This window comes from Manis pentadactyla, chromosome X (assembly GCF_030020395.1).
Source record: "Manis pentadactyla isolate mManPen7 chromosome X, mManPen7.hap1, whole genome shotgun sequence".
NCBI lineage: Eukaryota > Metazoa > Chordata > Mammalia > Pholidota > Manidae > Manis > Manis pentadactyla.
Genome location: NC_080038.1, coordinates 76467181 through 76488468, shown reverse-complemented (window position 1 = coordinate 76488468; position 21288 = coordinate 76467181). Strand labels below are relative to the sequence as shown.

The 21288-nt window shown below is 37.4% G+C and overlaps 1 protein-coding gene across 1 annotated transcript in view; it reads left to right on the top strand.

Moving 5' to 3' along the window:
• Positions 1 to 21288, top strand: part of HDX (highly divergent homeobox) — a 314801-nt gene that overhangs the window by 264976 nt on the left and 28537 nt on the right. The window contains exon 7 of the mRNA XM_057495440.1: positions 15241 to 15317. Within this exon, the coding sequence (XP_057351423.1) occupies positions 15241 to 15317 (77 nt within the window). The remainder of the gene's footprint in view (positions 1 to 15240; positions 15318 to 21288) is intronic.

The window sequence follows — 21288 nt, the reverse complement described above, 5'->3', positions numbered from 1 at the left end:
TCTAGTTTGTTGAAGTATGCTATCTGTATTTTGATAGGGATTGCATTGAATCTGTAGATTGCTTTAGGCAGGATGGCCATTTTGACAACATTAATTCCACCTACACATGAGCATGGGATGCATTTCCTTTTATTAGTGTCTTCTTTAATTTCTCTCATGTTTTCTAGATTTCAGGGTATAGGTCTTTCACTTCTTGGTTAGGTTTATACATAGGAATTTTATCCTTTTTGATGCAATTGTGAATGGAATTCTTTTCTTGATTTCTCTTTCTACTAGTTCATTGTTAGTACATAAGAATGCAACAGATTTCTATGTATTTTCTATTCTGCAACTTTGCTGAATTTAGAAATTAGATCTAGTACTTTTGGAGTGGATTCTTTAGGGAGTTTTATGTAAAATATCATGGCATCTGCAAACAGGGACAGTTTAACTTCTTCCTTGCCAATCTTTTATTTCTTTGTGTTTCTGATTGCCATGGTTAGGATCTCTAGTGCTATGTTGAATAAAAGTGTTGAAAGTGGGCATCCTTGTCTTGTTCCCAATATTAGAGGAATAGTTTTCAGCTTTTAACTCTTAAGTATGATGTTGGCTGTGGGTTTGTTATATAAGGCCTTTATTAGGTTGAGGTACTTGCCCTCTACACCCATTTTGTTGAGAGGTTTTATCAAGAATGGACAATGAATCTTGTCAAATGACTTTTCAGCAATTATGGAGATTCATCATGTGATATTTGTCCTTTTTGTTGATGTGGTATATGATGTTGATTGATTTTTGAATATTGTATCCTCTTTGCAGCCTTGAAATAAGTCCCACTTGATCATGATGTATGATCTTCTTGATGTATTTTTTAATTCAGTATGCTAAAATTTTGTTGAGTATTTTTGCCTCTGTGTTCATCAGGGATATTGGTCTGTAATTTTCTTTTTTTGTAGTGTTTTTGCCTGGTTTTGGTAATAGAGTGATGCTGGCCTAATAGAATGAGTTTGGAGGTTTCCCTCCTCTTGTACATTTTGGAAAACCTTAAGGAGGATGAGTGTTAATTCTCCTAAAAATGTCTGATAAAATTCAGCAGTGAAGCTATCTGGTCCGCAAGTTTTGTCCTTGCATACTTTTTTGATTACCAATTCAATTTCATTGCTTGTAATTGCTCTGTTCAGATTTTCTATTTCTTCCTCGATCATTCTTGGAAGGTTGTATTTTTCTAGAAAGTTGTTCATTTCTTCTAGATTATCCAATCTGTTAGCATACCATTTTTCATAGTATTTTCTAATAGTTCTTTGCATTTCGGTGGTGTCCACAGGGATGTTTCCTTTCTCATTTCTGATTTTGTTTGTGTGTGTAGACTCTCTTTTTTTCTTGATTAGTCTGGCTAGAGGATTATCTATTTTGTTTATTTTCTCAAAGAATCAGCTCTTGGTTTCATCAATTCTTTCTACTGTTTTATTCTTCTCAATTTTATTTATTTGTCCTCTGATATTTTTTATGCCCCTCCTTCTACTGACTTTGGGTCTCATTTGTTCTGTTTTGAGTTTCATTAATCGTGAATTTAAAGTGTTCACTTCCAATTTTTCTTCTTTCTTTAGATAGGCCTGAATTGCTATATTCTTTCCTCTTAGAACTGCCTTCGCTGCATCCCACAGAAGTTGGGGTGTTGAGCTGTTGTTTTCATTTGTCTCCATATGTTGTTTGATCTCTGTTTTAATTTGGAAACTGATCCATTGATTATTTAGGAGCACGTTGTTAAGCCTCCATGTGTTTGTGGGCCTTTTTGATTTCTTTGCACAATTTATTTCTAATTTAACACCTTAGTTATCTGACAGGTTGGTTGGTACAATTTAAATCTTTTTTAATTTGTAGAGGCTCTTTTTGAGGCCTAGTATGTCTTCTATTCGGGAAAATGTTCCATGTGCATTTGAGAAGAGTGTGTATCCTTTTGCTTTTGGGTGGAGTATGCTGTAGATATCTGTTAGGTCCATCTGTTCTGATGTCTTCTTTCCATACCTCTGTGTCCTTACTTATTTTCTGTCTGGTTGATCTGTCCTTTGGAGAGTGGTGTGTTGAAGTCTCTAAAATGAATGCATTGCATTTGATTTCCCCCTTTCATTCTGTTAATATTTGTTGCACATATTTGTGTGCTCCTATGTTGGGTGCATAGATATTTATAATGGTTATATCCTCTTTTTGGACTGACACCTTTATCATTATTTAATGTCCTTTTCTGTCTCTTGTTACTTTGTTTTGAAGTCTATTTTGTCTGATACAAGTATTGCACCTCCTCTTTTTTTCTCCTTATTGTTTGCATGAAAGATCTTTTTTCATCCCTTCACTTTTAGTCTGTGTATATCATTACTATCCATTCTGTCACTCTGTGTATTTTTATTGGTGCATTCAGTCTATTTACATTTAGGGTGATTATCTGTTGATATGTACTTATTGCCACTGCAGGCTTTGGGTTCATGTTTACCAAATGTTCAAGGACAGCTTCTTTACTACCTAACAGTCTAACTTAATTTGCTTATTATTCTATTATAGACACAGTCTGAAGATTTTCCCCCCTTCTTTTTCTTCCTCTTCCACTCTTTATGTTAGGTGTCATATTCTATCCTGTTTGTGTATCCCTTGACTGACTTTCTGGGTAGCTGATTTATTTCTGCATTTGGTTAGTAATTAATTGGTCTATTTCCTTTACTGTGGTTTTATTTTTTCTGATGACAGCTATATAGCCATAGGACCACTTCCATCTAGAGCAGTCCCTCCAAAATACACTGTAGACATGGTTTGTGGAAGGAAAATTCCATCAACTTTTCCTTTCTGGAAACTGTTTAATTCCTCCTTTAAATTTAAATGAATGTCATGTTACTCCCTTCTAGCCTGTATGTTTTCTGCTGAGAAGTCTGATGATAGTCTGATGGGTTTTCCTTTATAGGTGATCTTTTTTTTTCTCTCTGGCTGCTTTTAATACTCTGTCCTTGTACTTGATCTTTGCCATTTTAATTCTTATATATCTTGATATTTTCTTCCTTGGATCTCTTGTGTTTGGAGATCTGTGGTCTTCTTTGGCCTGAGTGACTATTTCCTTCCCCAGATTGGGAAAATTTTCAGCAATTATTTCTTCAAACACAGTTTCTATCCCTTTTTCTCCTCTCTCTTCTTCTGGTACCCCTATAATGGGAATATTGTCCCGTTTAGGTTGGTAACACAGTTCTCTCAATATTCTTTCATTCCTAGAGATACTTTTTCCTCTCTGTGCCTCAGCTTCTTTGTATTCCTCTTCTCTAATTTCTATTCCATTTACCATCTCTTCTACTATACCTAATCTGTTTTAAATCCCTTTATTATATGTTTCATTCAGATATGGAATTTCTTGATGATTGAATCTCCATCCTAAATTAGGCCCTGAGTTTTTGAATATTTTTCTGTACCTCCATGATCATGTTTATGATTCTTATTATGAACTCTCTTTCAGGAACATTGGTGAGTTCAGTTTCACTTGGGCCTTTTTCAAGTATTTGTGATATTTTGGTCTGAACCAGGTTCCTCTGACAGTTCATATTTCTATGTGGTGCCCTCTAGTGCCCAGAAGCTCTAGTCTAGGGAACTGATCAGCCCCGTGAAGTGATATCAGTGGTCCCAGGGGAGCATCACTGATAACTGGGTGGAGGAGAGAGCTGTTTCCTGCTTTCCAGCTGCAGTGAATGTCTCCACAGTCAGAACCAGTGAGCTGAGCACACAGGTGTAAGCCTCTGTGCTTTGCATTTATAGATGCTGTACATGTGGCCTCCCTCTGGCTGGCATGCCATCAGGGCAGGGACTGCCATTTTGCAATCTGGTGCTGACAGGACAGGAGGAAGATGCATCAGGCTCCATATCACAGTGGGGGTCGTCAGAGCTGAGTAGCCAGCCAGGGTAATGGAGCATCTGAAGCTCCTGAAAGTTCCCAACCTGTGGGCAGAGCACAGCCAGACAACCTTGTACACTTATCCCTTACCCCACACAGAAGGCCCCATGCAAACCCTGCCCCTTCAGCAGCCCTGTCACTCCTAGGAAGCCTCTCAGACCACCTGTGTTTTCTTTGTCCCAGAGTAGCCAGATGTGGATCCCTGTTCTTCACAAATGGCTGGAATCTCAGTCTCTCCAAATATTCTGCCTGTTTTAAATTTCCAACCACACTAATCTCCAGAGCACCATGCAATGTAGGTTTGTGCTCCCAAAGCAGATCTCCAGGGCTGGGTGTTCAGCAGTCCTAGCTTTCCACCCCCTCCCCTCTCTTTCTATTTCTCCTGCCAGTGAGCTGGGGTGGGACAAGGGCTTGGGTCCCGCCGGATTAAGGCTTTGGTACATTCCCCTGTTCCATGAGGTTTATTCTTTTCTCCAGGTGTATGCAGTCTGGCACAGCCTTCTTTTCCATTGCTCTTTTAGGATTACTTGCATTAACTATATTTTTGTGGTATATGTGGTTTTAAGAGGAGTTCTCTGTCTCACATCTCATGCCACCATCTTGAAACTCTCCAAACCCCATATCTGTAATCTTTTTTGGTCCATTAAACCATTTATGTCCTCTATTAGCCTTTACTAAATTGTATATGTCTGGGAATACTTGAATATTTTCAGTGATTCATGAATAGACCCTTAGGGAATGATGATTGGCAGCTATATGAGAGATAATGGAAATTTGTGTGTTTCTTCGGTTAGGTGGGAGAGCTGTGAGGAAATAATCTGATAAAAGGAAATTGTTTAAGCCCCTAAGAGGAGATTCATTCCACAACTCCCACTCCCCCACCTAAAATGGAATTTTAAAAAATAATTAATTAGTAGAAAAAAGTGAGTTAGTTTTAAGGTTGCTAGTGGAACATTGATATCCATTGTCATTTCATAATGTGTTCACTAGACAGCTAGAATAGCAATCAAGACCTAATTAGAAAAAAGGAGAAAGAATTTAAGCATGAATCAAAAAACACTTGGTGGGAAGTGAGATTGTTTGGAATTCCTCTCAGTGACTTATTTTTTATAACTGCACAGTGACCTTTTAGTCTCATCAGAAATTGAACCAAAAAGCACAAAAGAATTTTCAAATATTCAAAACAATATTTTTTTTCTGTTTCCTACTATTTCTGTCCTATTCTCTTCCCCTTTTTGCTGATGGAGAATACTAATCTGATTGATTTGTGTGAATCTTTTGTGATGATGGCATGTATTTTATCATATGGCATAGTCTAATATCATACCTTGAAAATATGCTAAGCATATTCACTTCCAGTTATGAAAATGTACTTAAATGCATGTTTACTTTAAGATTTCAATGAGTTACATCTCAGAAATACAGAGACAGAATAATCAGAGTAGCTGCCCATTCTATTTACAACACTTAACTGAAATTTAGGGTATTTTATAATATGGCTGTTGACACAATAGGGGTAGTCTTCTAAAGTCTAAGAAGAAAAAATGTCTTTAAAATAGTGGTTATATTTTATATGTTAAAGTCAATTAGAAATCATATTAAAATTCTCTAGAAAAAACTCTCCAAGCAAAATTAAGTATTACTGTTTAAGACACAGTAAAAAGCAGGTTTATCCAATGTCACCAAAAAGCATTACTGACAGTTTAGCAATTTTGATTCCATTCTTTCACTTCTGAGAGTAGGTACTTTCCTGATACAGAGCTTCTGACTTACCTTTAACTTTCACCATCTACCTCTCACATATGCTTCTCCCATTTTCTTTTCCTTCCCTGTGTGGAAAAGAGAAAGGAGGTGTGGTTGGGATTGATAAAGAAAAAGTTACCTGGATTCACCCTTCACTCAAATACAAACTCTAATGAAAGTAATAGATGATTTACCTCCTTAAATTTTAGTTCTTTGTCTACCAAAATATATTTATGATTGAGCAATTTTAAAGGTTTTTACTATCATGACAAGCAAATTGTTTAAAGTAGGGGAACAATTGATATCTATAATATTAAATTTTATAACAAAGCTTCTTTTGAGCTATTTTGTGTGTGTGTTCATGGAAGATAAATCTGCATAGTTATTGTGAGACTCTGGCCACCACATAGAATGTCCTCTAGAATTTTCACTGATTAACAATTCTACTTATTTGTTTTCCAATTAGCAGAGCTACTTTTCTTGAGGAATAACCAGGCAAAATGACAGTGTTTAGCTTTCAAACTCACTAATGTGGAAGTTGCTTATAAGGAAAAGAAAACATGTCTTATTCAGCTGTATCACTTCACACTTTTATTTTAGATATCTCAAAGCAGTTTTGATTTACATCTTATAAAATAACAAAACCATGGATGAATATGTTGCTGGTAAACAGAACTTGATAAAAAGTTATGAGCAAGTGAGAACAGAAATATAAGGAAAACCTGTAAGGAATGATCCCACTAATGATCTTGTTGATGAGCAATATAACCCCTCTTCTTGGAGCATCAGTACTAATAGTTCTGAAAGTTAAACCTGATGACTATTTTCCCTCCTTTCCTTTCATTTAGTTGTTGATTACATAGGACTTGAAATGCCTGTGATTTGAAATATCTAATAAATAAAGTTTCCTCTGTCGACGAACCATCTCATAAAAGAATAAATTGAATTCACAGTGGACTTTGCATTAAAATTCTGGTAAAGTTTCCCTGATTATCTTAAACTGTAATTCTCTAGGTACTCATACGTGAGTTCCTGGATCAATCATGTTTTCCTCAATCATCCTTTACACCCATGAGGGGCACAGGGATATGTCTTTCTATGGGAAGGAATGTTGGAAAAATCTTAAATAAATACTTTGTTCTGCTTTCTATGGTGAAATACAATGTCAGTTACCAAGGGGCTGAGAACTCCCAACTGTATTTATCCAAATATCCATGATAGAACAATGCAGAAAGAAAAGAGAGAAACATTGCTGCCCTATTTTTCTAAGGCATTGAGGTGGGGTTAATCTAAGACAGGGGATTACCTTGTAGACACCCTTTTCTGAGAACTAGCTCATAACAGAGAGCTTTTTAGTAGACTTCTTTACCTGAATTAATTTTTCTTTCTTTTACTTTTTCTTTCTCATTTTTAGAATATTGAATTTTGATCACAAAAAAATCGATGTTCTTTATTGAAAACAATGGAAAGTATAATTAAAAAATTAGAAATAATCCTACCCCAGTGTATATATGTGTGTGTGTGATGCACATACACATGCCCTTTTCCAAAATTGAAAATGTACTATATGGTTTTATATCATGCTATTTGAAATTTATTTATATCACTTTTCTCCTATTACAATGAGCAATACATGTTCATTATAGAAAATATTTAAACAAATGGAAAAACATAGAAAATATTTAAATTAAATAAGCAAATGGAAAAATATGAAAATTATTAAAATAAGTAAAGTTAGGCAAAAGGAAGAAAAATAAATATTGCCTACAATTCCATCCAGAAATAACAGTGGCAATGCTTTGGTGTAAATAGGGTCACTCTCTTCTTTCTGCACAAAAATGCACACTTTTTTCCTTTCACAAAATTAAGATCACCATGTACCTACATAATAGGTGTTGTTACACCTTCATTTCTCCTTTCCAATAGATCATAAATATTTTATTTATTGCCAACTCTTCCTCCACTTCATTTTTAGTGGCTTTATAGTATTTATTGTGGGGAGAGGTCCTAATGATTTCTCCAACCAGGTTGCTTCCATTTTCTCAATTATGAACAGCACATGGTGACCATCACTGTGTTTGTACCCAACCACACTTATTTCCTTAGAATACACTGTTAAAAGTAAAATAGCTCAGGGAGAGAGAAAAATATGGTGGTGTGACTAGCGTGGTAGAAATCTCCTGACAAAACCACATATATTTTGAAAATACAGCAAATACAACTATTCCTAAAATAGTGACCAGAAGAAATTGTACACTAGCCAATCTACATCTGGGAAAAGTCAACATCTTATGGAAAAGGGTAAGGTAAAAAGCCATGAGCCAGCAGCACCCAAGAACTCCCCAGCCCCAACTCACCAGTGGGAGGAAAGAATCAGAGTGGGTAGGGAGTTGAAGCACAGGACTGCTAAATATCCAGCCCTAGAAATCTACCAGAAGAGCATGGACCCACATTGCATGGTGCTCTGGAGATAGGACGGCTAAAAGGCAGAGTTTGAGACTAAGACTGTGAGCAGGTTCCCACAAATGGCTGCCCTGAGACAAAAGAAAAGCAGGTGCTTTAAGAGACCTCTTAATGGTCAGAGGGATACTAGGGGAACAAGGGTTTGGGAGAAGGAACAGGTGGACAAAATCATCCTGGCACACTCAGCCCACCATGCTGGGAACTTCAGGAGCTTCAGGCACCCTATCCCCCTGGTTGTCAATACAGCCCTGAGGCCACTCAACACAATAAGCAGCCTGCCACTCCTTCCTTCCCACTGGCATCTATGCACAAACCAGCTCTCCCTGCCATTGCTGCAGACCAGCCAGAGGACAGCACCACCTACAGCAACTACACAGCTTGATGCAGAGGCTTTTCCCTGCATGTAGCTAACCAGCCCAGACCCAGAGGCTGCTCCCTGTGCACTGTTTACTGGAACAGACAGCAGAGATGGGTGCTGAAACTTGGAGCCTCGAAGGGGATGGGTTACCACAGCAGGACATGCAAACCCCGCCATGATCCCAGGCCATCCTGAGGGCCACCCTGCCTACAGCAGTTTAGGGTATTAACCTGGAGGCCGCTCCATGCATGTGGTTCACCAGCACAGACAGCTGAGATGAGCACTGAGACTGGGAGCCATGTAGGGGCTTTGTTATTATGGTGGAACACGCACCACTCACCTGTGACCACCACCATGACCCTAGGCCATCCTGAAGGCCACCAACCACACAGCAGTTTAGGGGATTAAACCAGAGGCCACTCCCTGCATGCAGTTTACCAGCACAGACAGTGAATACATGCATGGTGACTAGCAAGCAGGAAGGGACATTTTTCTCCAAGCTGACACCCGCACCACTTTCCAGCAACCACTCCCATAGCTCCAGGACTATGAAAAGGCAGAAGAACCTTGTTCAATCCAAAATCCCTCAAACACTAGAAAGAGGACTCAGTAAGACTGTAATCACCAATCTTCCTGAAAAAGAATTCATAATAGAAGTCATAAGCATGCTAATGGAGTGACAGAAAAATACTCAAGAGCTTAGGCATGAATTCAGAAGGGAGATAACTGAAATGAAACAAACAACGAAAGGATTTAAAAGCAGATTAGGTGAGGTACAGGAGGCAGTGAATGGAATAGAAATCAGTGAACAGGATACAGAGAAGCTGAGACAGAGAAAAAAGGATATCTAGGAAAGAAAGAATATTAAGAGAACTGTGTGACCATTACAAATGGAACAATATTCACATTATAGGAGTAACATAAAAAGAAGAGAATGAAAAAGGGATAAAAAGTGCCTTTGAAGAAGTAAGTGCTGAAAACTTCCCCAATCTGGGGAAGAAAACAGGCTCTCAGGCCATGGAACTACACAGATCTCCCAACACAAGAAACCCAAGGAGGAAAACACCAAGACATATCATAATTAAAGTGGAAAATATCAAGGACAAGGACAGAGTACTAAAAGCACCCATACAGAGAAAAAATACCACCTACAAAGGAAAAACATCAGGCAGTCATCAGACTTCTCAGCAGAAACATTACAGGCCAGAAGGGAATGGTATCAACCTAGAGTCCACTGCCTGTGTGAGGTCAACCAGCACAGACAGCGGAGACAGGCACAGTGACCAACAAACTGGAATGACTTTGTCCTCCCAGCTGACATGTGTGCCACTTGCCGGTGACCACTCCCATCACTCCAGGACTATGAAAAGGCAAAAGAGCCATGTTCAGTTCAAAATCCCTCAGACACCAGAAAGAGGGCTCAGTGAGACTGAAATCACCAATCTTCCTGAAAAAAAATTCAAAATAGAAGTCATAAACATGCTGTTGGAGCTACAGAAAAATAATCAAGAGCTAAGGGACGAATTCAGGATGGACATAAGAGAAATGAAACAAACAATAGAGGGATTTAAAAGCAGATTAGTTGATGTGGAGGATATTATCAATAGAATAGAAATTAGAGAAAAGGAATACAGAAAAGCTGAAGCACAGAGAGAAATAGTATCTTTATAAATGAAGATTAAGAGAACTGTGTGAACAATCCAAACAGAATAGTATTTGCATTATAGTACCAGAAGAAGAAGAGAGAGAAAATGGATAGAAAGTGTCTTTGAAGAAATAATTGCTGACAATTTCCCCAATTTGGGGAAGGAATTAGTTTCTCAGGCCATGGAAGCCCACATATCTCCCAAAACAAGGGACCCAAGGAGGACAACACCAAGACATATAATAATTAAAATGGCAAAGATCAAAGATAAGGACAGAGTATTAAAAGTAGCCAGAGAGAGAGAGAGAAAATCACCTACAAAGGAAAACCCATCAGGCTGTCATCAGACTTCTCAGCAGATACCTCACAGGCCAGAAGGGAGTGGTACATATATTCAATGCAATGAAACAGAAGGGCCTCCAACCAAGAATACACTACACAGCAAGATTATCATTTCAATTCTACAGAGGAAGTAAGTTCCTATATAAGCAAATGTTGATGGAATTTACCTCCCACAGACCATCTCTACAGTGTATTTTACAGGGACTGCTCTATATGGAAGTACTCCTAAGGCTAAATAGCTCTCACCAAAGAAAACACAAAAAAAGAAAAGTAAGTACATCAACTAAATACTGACCAAATGCAAAAGTAAATCAGCTACCCACAAAGTCAGTCAAGGGATACACAAAGAAGACAGAAGAGATCATCTAACATGTAAAGAGTGGAGGAGGAAGAAAAAAGAAGAGAGAGAGAGAAAGAATCATCTCACTGTGTTTATAATAGAATAATAAGTGAGTTAAAGTAAATTGTGAAATAGTAAAGAAGCTGCAATTGAACCTTTGGTAACCACAAATCTAAAGCCTGTAATTGCAAGAAGTACATATGTATCGCTAATCACCCTAAATGTAAATGGACTGAATTCACCAATCAAAAGACACAGAGTTACAGTGGATAAAAAAGCAAAACCCATCTATATGCTGCTGACAAGATATTCACCTCAAACCCAAAGACATATCCAAACTAAAAGTGAAGGATAGAAAAAGTTATTTCATGCAACTAATAAGAAGAAAAAAGTAGGTTTTGTAGTACAGTTATCAGATGAAATAGATTCCAGAGACAAAAAAGGATATTACGTGATAAAGGGGTCAGTCCAACAAGAGTATGTAACCATTATAAATATCTATGCACCCAACACAGGAGCACCTTCATTGTGAAACAAATAATAACAGAATTAAAGGGGGAGATAGAAAGCAATGCATTCATTTCAGGAGACTTTGATTAACCACTCACTCCAAAGGACAGATCAAGCAGACAGAAAATAAGTAAGGAGACAGAGGCACTGAACAACATATAAGAACAGATTAACATAACAAACATCTATAGAACACTCCACCCAAAAACAGCAGGATACACATTCTTCTCAAGTGCACATGGAACATTTGCCAGAATAGACCACACACAAGGCCACAAAAAGAGCCTCAGCATATTGAAAAAGATTGAAATTGTACCAACAAACTTCTCAGATCACAAAAGTATGAAACTAGAAATAAACTGTACAAAGAAAACTAAAAGGCTCACAAACACATGGAGGCTTACCAACATGCTGCTAAATAATCAATGGAGCAATGACCAAATTAAAACAGAGATCAAACAATATATGGAGACAAATAAAAACAACAGAGCAATGCCACAACTTCTGTGGGATGCACCAAAGGCAGTTCTTAAAGGAAAGTAAATAACAGTCCAGGCCTATTTTAAAAAGGAAGAACAATCCCAAATGAACAGTCTAAATTCACAATTTTTGAAACTGGAAATAGAAGAACAAATGAGGCCCAAAGTCAGTAGAAGGAGGGACATAATGAAGATCAGAGAAGAAATAAATAAAATTGAGAAGAATAAAAAAATAGAAAAAATTAATTAAACCAAAAGCTGGTTCTTTGAGAAAATAAGCAAAATAGATAAACCCCTAGCCAGATGTATCAAGAAAAAAAGAGGATCTACATATATAAACAGAATCAGAAATGAGAAAGGAAAAGATCACTACAGACACCACAGAAATATGAAGAACCATTAGAGAATATGATGAAAAAATATTTGCTAATAAACAGGATAACCTAGAAGAAATAGACAACTTTCTAGAAAAATACTACCTTCAGAGATGGGTGCAGGAAGAAACAGAAAATATGAACAGACCAAATACCACCAATGAAATTGAATTGGTAATCAAAAGCTACCCAAGAACAAAACCCCTTGAACAGATGCATTCACAACAGAATTTCATCATGCATTTAGAAAAGATGTAATACCCATTCTCTTAAAGTTTTCCAGAAAATACAAGAGGAAGGAATTATTCCAAACTCATTCTATGAAGCCAGCCAGCATCACTCTAATAACAAAACCAAGCAAATAGATCACAAAAAAAGAAAACTACAGACCAATATCCCTGATGAACAAAGATGCAAAAATACTCAACAGAATATTAGCAAATTGAATTAAAAAATAAATCAAGACTATCACACGTGATGATCAAGTGGTTTTTATCCCATGGATGCAAGAATGGTACAACATTTGAAAATCCATCAACTTCATCCACTACATCAATAAAAAGAAGGGCAAAAATCACATGATCATCTCCATAGGTGCCAAAAAAGCATTTGACAAAATGCAACACCCATTCCTGATAAAAACTCTCAACAAAATGGGTATAGAAGGCAAGTACCACAACATAATAAAGGCCATGTATGAAAAACCCATAGCCAACATCATAATTAACAGCAAGAAGCTGAAAGCTTTTCCTTTAAGATCAGAAACAAGACAAGGATGCCCATCCTCCCCACTTTTATTCAATGTAGTTCTGGAAGTGTTAGCCGGCAATTAGACAACACAAAGTAATAAAAGTCATCCAGATTGGTTAGGAAGAATTTAAACTGTCACTGTTTGCAGATGACATGATATTGTACATAACAAACACTTAAGAATACATTCCCAAACTCCTAGAACTAATATCTGAATTTAGCAAAGTTGCAGGATACAAAATTAATACTGAGAAATCTGTTGCATTCCTATACACAGATGATGAACTAGGAGAAAAAGAAATCAGAAAATAAATTCCATTCACAATTGCTTCAAAAAGAAAAAATACCTAGGAATAAACCTAACCAAGGAAGGAAAAGACCTGTACACTGAAAACTTCAAGACACTCATGAAACAAATTGAAGAATACACCAACTAATGGAAATACATCCTGTGCTCATGTATAGGATGAATTAATATTCTCACAATTGACATCCTGCACAAAGCAATCTACACATTCAATGTAATCCCTATCAAAATACTGACAGCATTCTTAAACGAACTCAAACAAATAGTCCTAAATTCATATGGTACCACAAAACACCCCGAAGAGCCAAGTCAATCTTGAGAAGGAAGAATAAAGTAGGAGGGATTATGCTCCCCAACTTGAAGCTCTACTACAAAGCCACAGTAATCAAGACAACTTGGTATGGCCACAAGAACTGACCTATAGACCAGTGGAACAGAATAGAGAGTCCAGATATTACCCCAAGCATATATGGTCAATTAATATACAGTAAAGGAGCCATGGTTATACAATGAGGAAATGACATCCTCTTCAACAGTTGGTGTTGGCAAAACTAGATAGCTGCATGTAAGAGAATGAAACTGGAGTACTGTCTAACTCCACACACAAAAGTAAACTCAAAATGGATCAAAGACCTGAATGTAAGTCATGAAACCATAAAACTCTTAGAAGAAAACATATGCAAAAATCAGTTGAATATAAACATGAGCAACTTTTTCCTGAACACATCTCCTCGGGCAAGGGAAACAAAAGCAAAAATGAACAAATGGGACTATATCAAACTAAAAAACCTCTCTACAGTGAAGGACACCATCAGCAGAACAAAAAGCCATCCTACAGAATGGGAGAATATATTCGTAAATGACAGATCCAATATCCAAAATATGTAAAGAGCTCATGCTCCTCAACAACCAAATAGCAAATAACCTGAATAAAAAATGGGCAGAGGATCTGAACAGGCACTTCTCTAAAGAAGAAATTCAGATGGCCAACAGGCACATGAAAAGATGCTCCACATCTATAGTCATCAGAGAAATGCAAGTTAAAACCACAATGAGATATCACCTCACACCACTTAGTGTGGCCTACATCCAAAAGACAAACAACAAATCCTGGCAGGGATATTTAGAAAGAGGAACCCTCCTAAACTGTTGATGGGAATGTAAATTTGTTCAACCATTGTTTGAAGCAGTATGCAGTTTTCTCAAAAAGCTAAACATAGAAATACTATTTGACCCAGGAATTTTACTCCTAGGAATTTACACTAAGAATACAGAACTCCATATTCAAAAAGACATATGCACCCCTATGTTTCTCACAGCCAAGAAATCGAAGCAACCTCAGTGTTCATCAGTAGAGGAATGGATAAAGGAGAGGTGGTACATATACTCTGTGGAATGTTGTTCAGCCATAAGGAGAGAACAAATTCTACCATTTGCAACAACATGGATGGAGCTGGAATGTATTATGATCAGTGAAATAAGCCAGGCAGAGAAAGACAAGTACCAAATGATTTCCCTCATTAGTGGAGTAGAACAACAAAGCAAACCTAAAGGAACAAAACAGCAGCAGACTCACAGAACCCAAGAATGGACTAACAGTTACCAAAGGGAAAGGGACTGGGGAGGTTGGGTGGCAAGGGAGGGATAAGGGGATTAACAGGCATTAAAATTAGCACACATAATATAGGGGGAACACAGGGAAGGATATAGCTCAGAGAAGACAAGCAGTGACTCTATAGCATCTTACTATGCTGATAGACAGTGACTGTAATGGGGTATGTGGTGGGGACTTAATAATAGGGGTAGTCTAGTAAACATAATGTTGCTCGTGTGATTGTATATCAATGATACCTTAATAAAAATAAATGAATAAATAAGTAAAATATCTCATCAATGTGTATATGATGTGAATTTTCTCTTTCTGTGTTTGTCTTTAAAGCAGAGAAATTATTTAAGTGATCTTGAAAAAAGCATTGTCAATACATTTTAGAGGAATGAAAAATGAAATCATGGCCTTTTTCTCCCCTGCAGAAGAGTCCAGTGAAGTTGTTCCAAATGAGGCAGGTACTCATAAGGAGGACCACCACGAAGAATCCACAGATAATGTGGTATGTACATTATAAAACTCTCTCCTCATTATATGATGGATTTCAAGTATACGTTTCTAGTTGGTGAGTATCAACACTGTCAGAATAAAGATTTGCTTCATTTCACAAACCAAAACAGAGCTCTTACCAATGAAATTATGTATCTTTGAGGGCTGAACAAATGGAATTCAAAGTGCTGTCATTTGTACCTCCACTTTTTTATTCAGAAGCTTTGCAAATATAAAAAACCTAATGCTTACTACAATCATGACATTTTATGCATAACAAGCTATTTTCTTCAACACATTTAGCAAAGAGCAGATTTCTTCTCATTTGACAGATGGCATAATTAAAACACAGTTTAGCCTGAGGTCAAGATGGAAGCCTCTGTTAGTTCTGGGAATTGTATGTGGGGATTCATGACTCAGAGTTTTGTTTCAGTCCATACCTATCTATACTGTATTTGGAAATTTTCTTCTTTCTAGTTAAACTGGACTGTACTAGTCAACTTAAAAACTGCAGTATTGGAGGAAATACAGTACTAAGAGATTGAATACTAGACAGAGACAGGGTATGAGTGGACTAAACTGAGTTTTATGAAAATACAAACATTATTGGCATATAGAGATGTCCTCCAAGCAGCACTTTTAGAGGCATCTGTTTCTATTCTGACTCCATCAAGTAACAAAGAAATCAAGATGGCATTAAACTAAACTTAGACATCATGGCAAATGTCATCAGGGTTTTGTTTCCTTCTTTTGAATTAGTATGCTGTTCTTGATGTCAACCTTTAAATAATGAACCCTATAATGGATTTTTAAAAAATGGCTATAACTGCAAGATTTACCATGGCTTCTTTCATTAAAAACACTATTTATCTGACATTATAATCCTGCCAAATATTCTTTATTTAAATTTTATTTTTGTATAATTAATCTACAATTACATGAAGGACATTATGTTTGCTAGGCTCCCCCTTCACCAAGTCCCCCCACATCCCCATTCACAATCACTGTCCATCAACATAGTAAGATGCTATAAAATCACTACTTGTCTTGTCTGTGTTGCACAGCCCTCCCTGTGCCCCCCACACACTATACATGCTAATCGTAATGCCCCCTTTCTTTTTTTCCCTCCCTTCCCACCCATCCTCCCCAGTCCCTTTCCCTTTGGTAACTATTAGTCCATTCTTGGGTTCTGTGCTTCTGCTGCTGTTTTGTTCCTTCAGTTTTCTTTTCTTCTTATACTCCACATATGAGTGAAATCATTTGGTACTTGTCTTTCTCCACCTGGATTATTTCGCTGAGCATAATACCCTCTAGCTCCAACCATGTTGTTGCAAATGGTAGGATTTGTTTTTTACTTATGGCTGAGTAATATTCCATTGTGTGTATGTACCACATCTTCTTTATCCATTCATCTACTGATGGACATTTAGGTTGCTTCCATATCTTGGCTATTGTAAATACTGCAGCGATAAACATAGGGGTGCATCTGTCTTCTTCAAACTGGAGTGCTGCATTCTTAGGGTAAATTCCTAGAAGTGGAATTCCTGGGTCAAATGGTATTTCTATTTGGAGCATTTTGAGAGGAGGGTTCCCCTTCCCCCACAACCTCGCCAACATTTGTAGTTGTTTGTCTTTTGGATTGTAGCCATCCTTACTGGTGTGAGATGATATCTCATTGTGGTTTTAATTTGCATTTCTCTGATGACAAGCGATGTGGAGCATCTTTTCATGTGTCTGTTGGCCATCTGAAATTCTTCTTTAGAGAACTGTCTATTCAGCTCCTCTGCCCATTTTTTAATTGGGTTATTTGCTTTTTGTTTGTTGGGGTGTGTGAGCTCTTTATATATTTTGGATGTCAACTCTTTACCGGATCTGTCATTTATGAATATATTCTCCCATACTGCAGGATACCTTTTTGTTCTATTGATGGTGACGTTTGCTGTACAGAAGCTTTACAGCTTGATATAGTCCCATTTCTTCATTTTTGTGTTTCTTTCCCTTGCCTGGGGAGATATGTTCAAGAAGAGGTCACTCATGTTTATGTCTAACAGATTTTTGCCTATGTTTTTTCTAAGAGTTTTATGGTTTCATGACTTACATTCAAGCCTTTGATCCATTTCGAATTTACTTTTGTGTATGGGGTTAGACAGTGATCCAGTTTCATTCTCTTACATGTAGCTGTCCAGTTTTGCCAGCACCATCTGTTGAAGAGACTGTCATTTCCCCATTGTATGTCCACGGCCCCTTTATCGAATATCAGTTGACCATATATGTTTGGGTTGATGTTTGGAGTCTCTATTCTGTTCCATTGGTCTGTGGCTCTGTTCTTGTGCCAGTACCAAATTGTCTTGATTACTGTGGCTTTGTAGTAGAGCTTGAAGTTGGGGAGTGAGATCCCCCCTACTTTATACTTCCTTCTCAGGGTTGCTTTAGCTATTCGGGGTCTTTGGTGTTTCCATATGAATTTTTGAACTATTTGTTCCAGTTCATTGAAGAATGCTGTTGGTAGTTTGATAGGAATTGCATCAAATCTGTATATTGCTTTGGCAGGATGGCCATTTTGATGATATTAATTCTTCCTAGCCAGGAGCATGGGATGAGTTTCCATTTGTTAGTGACCTCTTTAATTTCTCTTAAGAGTGTCTTATAGTTTTCAGGTTATAGGTCTTTCACTTCCTTGGTTAGGTTTATTCCTAGGTATTTTATTCTTTTTGATGCTATTGTGAATGGAATTGTCTTCCTGATTTCTCTTTCTATTAGTTTATTTTTAGTGTAGGGAAAGCCACAGATTTCTGTGTGTTAATTTTGTATCCTGCAACTTTGCTGTATTCTGACATTAGATCTAGTAGTTTCGGAGTGGAGTCTTTAGGGTTTTTTATGTACAATATCATGTCATCTGCAAACAGTGACAGTTTAACTTTTTCTTTACCAATCTGGACTCCTTGTATTTCTTTGTTTTATCTAACTGGAGGGGCTAGGACCTCCAGTACTATGTTGAATAACAGTGGAGAGAGTGGGCATCCCTGTCTAGTTCCCGATTTCAGAGGAAATGCTTTCAGCTTCTCACTATTCAATATAATGTTGGCTGTGGGTTTATCATAGATGGCCTTTATTATGTTGAGGTACTTGCCCTCTAATCCCATTTTGCTGAGAGTTTTTATCATGAATGGATGTTGAACTTTGTCAAATGCTTTTTCAGCATCTATGGAGATGATCATGTGGTTTTTGTCTTTCTTTTTGTTGATGTGGTGGATGATGTTGATGGATTTTCGAATGTTGTACCATCCTTGCATCCCTGGGATGAATCCCACTTGGTCATGGTGTATGATCCTCTTGATGTATTTTTTAATTCGGTTTGCTAAGATTTTGTTGAGTATTTTTGCATCTACGTTCATTAGGGATATTGGTCTGTAGTTTTCCTTTTTGGTGGGGACTTTGTCTGGTTTTGGTATTAGGGTGATGTTGGCTTCATAGAATGAGTTTGGGAGTATTCCTTCCTCTTCTATTTTCTGGAAGACTTTAAGGAGAATGGGTATTATGTCTTCTCTGTATGTCTGATAAAATTCTGAGCTAAATCATTCTGGCCGGGGGTTTTGTTCTTGGGTAGTTTTTTGATTACCACTTTAATTTTGTTGCTGGTAATTGGTCTGTTTAGATTTTCTGTTTCTTACTGGGTCAGTCGTGGAAGGTTGTATTTTTCTAGGAAGTTGTCCGTTTCTCCTAGGTTTCCCAGTTTGTTAGCATATAGGTTATCATAATACTCTCTAATAATTCTTTGTATTTCTGTGGGGTCCTTCGTGATTTTTCCTTTCTCGTTTCTGATTCTGTTGATGTGTGTTGACTCTCTTTTCCTCTTAATAAGTCTGGCTAGACGCTTATCTATTTTGTTTATTTTCTCAAAGAACCAGCTCTTGGTTTCATTGATTTTTGCTATTGTTTTACTCTTCTCAATTTTATTTATTTCTTCTCTGATCTTTATTATGTCCCTCCTTCTGCTGACCTTAGGACTCATTTGTTCTTCTTTTTCCAATTTCGATAATTGTGACATTAGACCATTCATTTGGGATTGTTCTTCCTTCTTTAAATATGCCTGGATTGCTATATACTTTCCTCTTAAGACTGCTTTTGCTGTATCCCACAGTAGTTGGGGCTTTGTGTTGTTGTTGTCGTTTGTTTCCATATATTGCTGGATCTCCATTTGAATTTGGTCATTGATCCATTGATTATTCAGGAGCATGTTGTTAAGCCTCCATGCGTTTGTGAGCCTTTTTGCTTTCATTGTACAATTTATTTCTAGTTTTATGCCTTTTTGGTCTGAAAAGTTGGTTGATAGGAATTCAATCCTTTGGAATTTACTAAGGCTCTTTTTGTGGCCAAGTATGTTGTCTACTCTGGAGAATGTTCCATGTGCACTTGAGAAAAATGTGTATCCTGTTGCTTTTGGATGTAGAGTTCTGTAGATGTCTATTATGTCCATCTGTTCTAGTGTGCTGTTCAGTGCCTCTGTGTCCTTACTTATTTTCTGTCTGGTGGATCTGTCCTTTGGAGTGAGTGGTGTGTTGACGTCTCCCAGAATGAATGCATTGCATTCTATTTCCTCCTTTAATTCTGTTAGTATTTGTTTCACATATGTTGGTGCTCCTCTATTGGCTGCATATATATTTATAATGGTTATATCCTCTTGTTGGACTGAGCCCTTTATCATTATGTAATGTCCTTCTTTATCTTTTGTCACTTTCTTTATTTTGATGTCTATTTTGTCTGATACTAGTATTGCAACACCTGCTTTTTTCTCTCTCTTGTTTGCATGAAATATCTTTTTCCAACCCTTGACTTTAAGTCTGTGCATGTCTTTGGGTTTGAGATGAGTCTCTTGTAAGCAGCATATGGATGGGTCTTGCTTTTTTATCCATTCTATTACTCTGTGTCTTTTGATTGGTGCTTTCAGTCCATTTACATTTAGGGTGATTATTGAAAGTATGTACTTATTCCCATTGCAGGCTTTAAGTTTGTGGTTACCAAAGGTTCAAGGTTGGCTTCTTTACTATCTTACTCTCTAAGTTAACTAGCTTAATGAGCTATTATAAACACGGTCTGATGATTCTTTATTTCTCTCCCTTCTTATTCCTTCTCCTCCCTTCTTCATATGTTGGGTGTTTTGTTCTGTGCTCTTTTTAGGAGTGCTCCCATCTAGAGCAGTCCCTGTAAGATGCCCTGTAGAGGTGGTTTGTGGGAGGCAAATTCCCTCAACTTTTGCTTGTCTGGGAATTGTTTAATCACTCCTTCATATTTAAATGATAATCGTGCTGGATACAGTAGTCTTGGTTTGAGGCCCTTCTGTTTCATTGCATTAAGTATATCATGCCATTCTCTTCTGACCTGTAGGGTTTCTGTTAAGAAGTCTAATGATAGCCTGATGGGTTTTCCTTCGTAGGTGACCTTTTTTTTCTCTCTGGCTGCCTTTAATTCTTTGTCCTTGTCTTTGCTCTTTGCCATTTTAATTATTATGTGTCTTGGTGTTGCCCTCCTTGGATCCCTTGTCATGGGAGTTCTGTGTACCTCTGTTGTCTGAGAGGCCATTTCCTCCCCCAGTTTGGGGATGTTTTCAGCAATTATTTCTTCAAAGACACTTTCTATCCCTTTTTCTCTCTCTTCTTCTTCTGGTACCCCTATAATGCGGATATTGTTCCGTTTCGATTGGTCACTCAGCTCTCTTAGAATTCTTTCATTCCTGGAGATCCTTTTATCTCTCTCTGCATCAGCTTCTCTGTGTTCCTTTTCTCTGTTTTCTAGTCCATTAATGGTCTCTTGTATCTCGTCCAATCTGTTTTGAAGTCCTTCCAGAGATTGTTTTATTTCTGCATTCTCCTTCCTTAGTTCTTGCATATTTCTCTGCAAGTCCATCAGCATGGTTATGACTTTTGTTTTGAATTATTTTTCAGGAAGACTGGTTAAATCTATCTCCTCAGGTTCCTTCTCAGGGG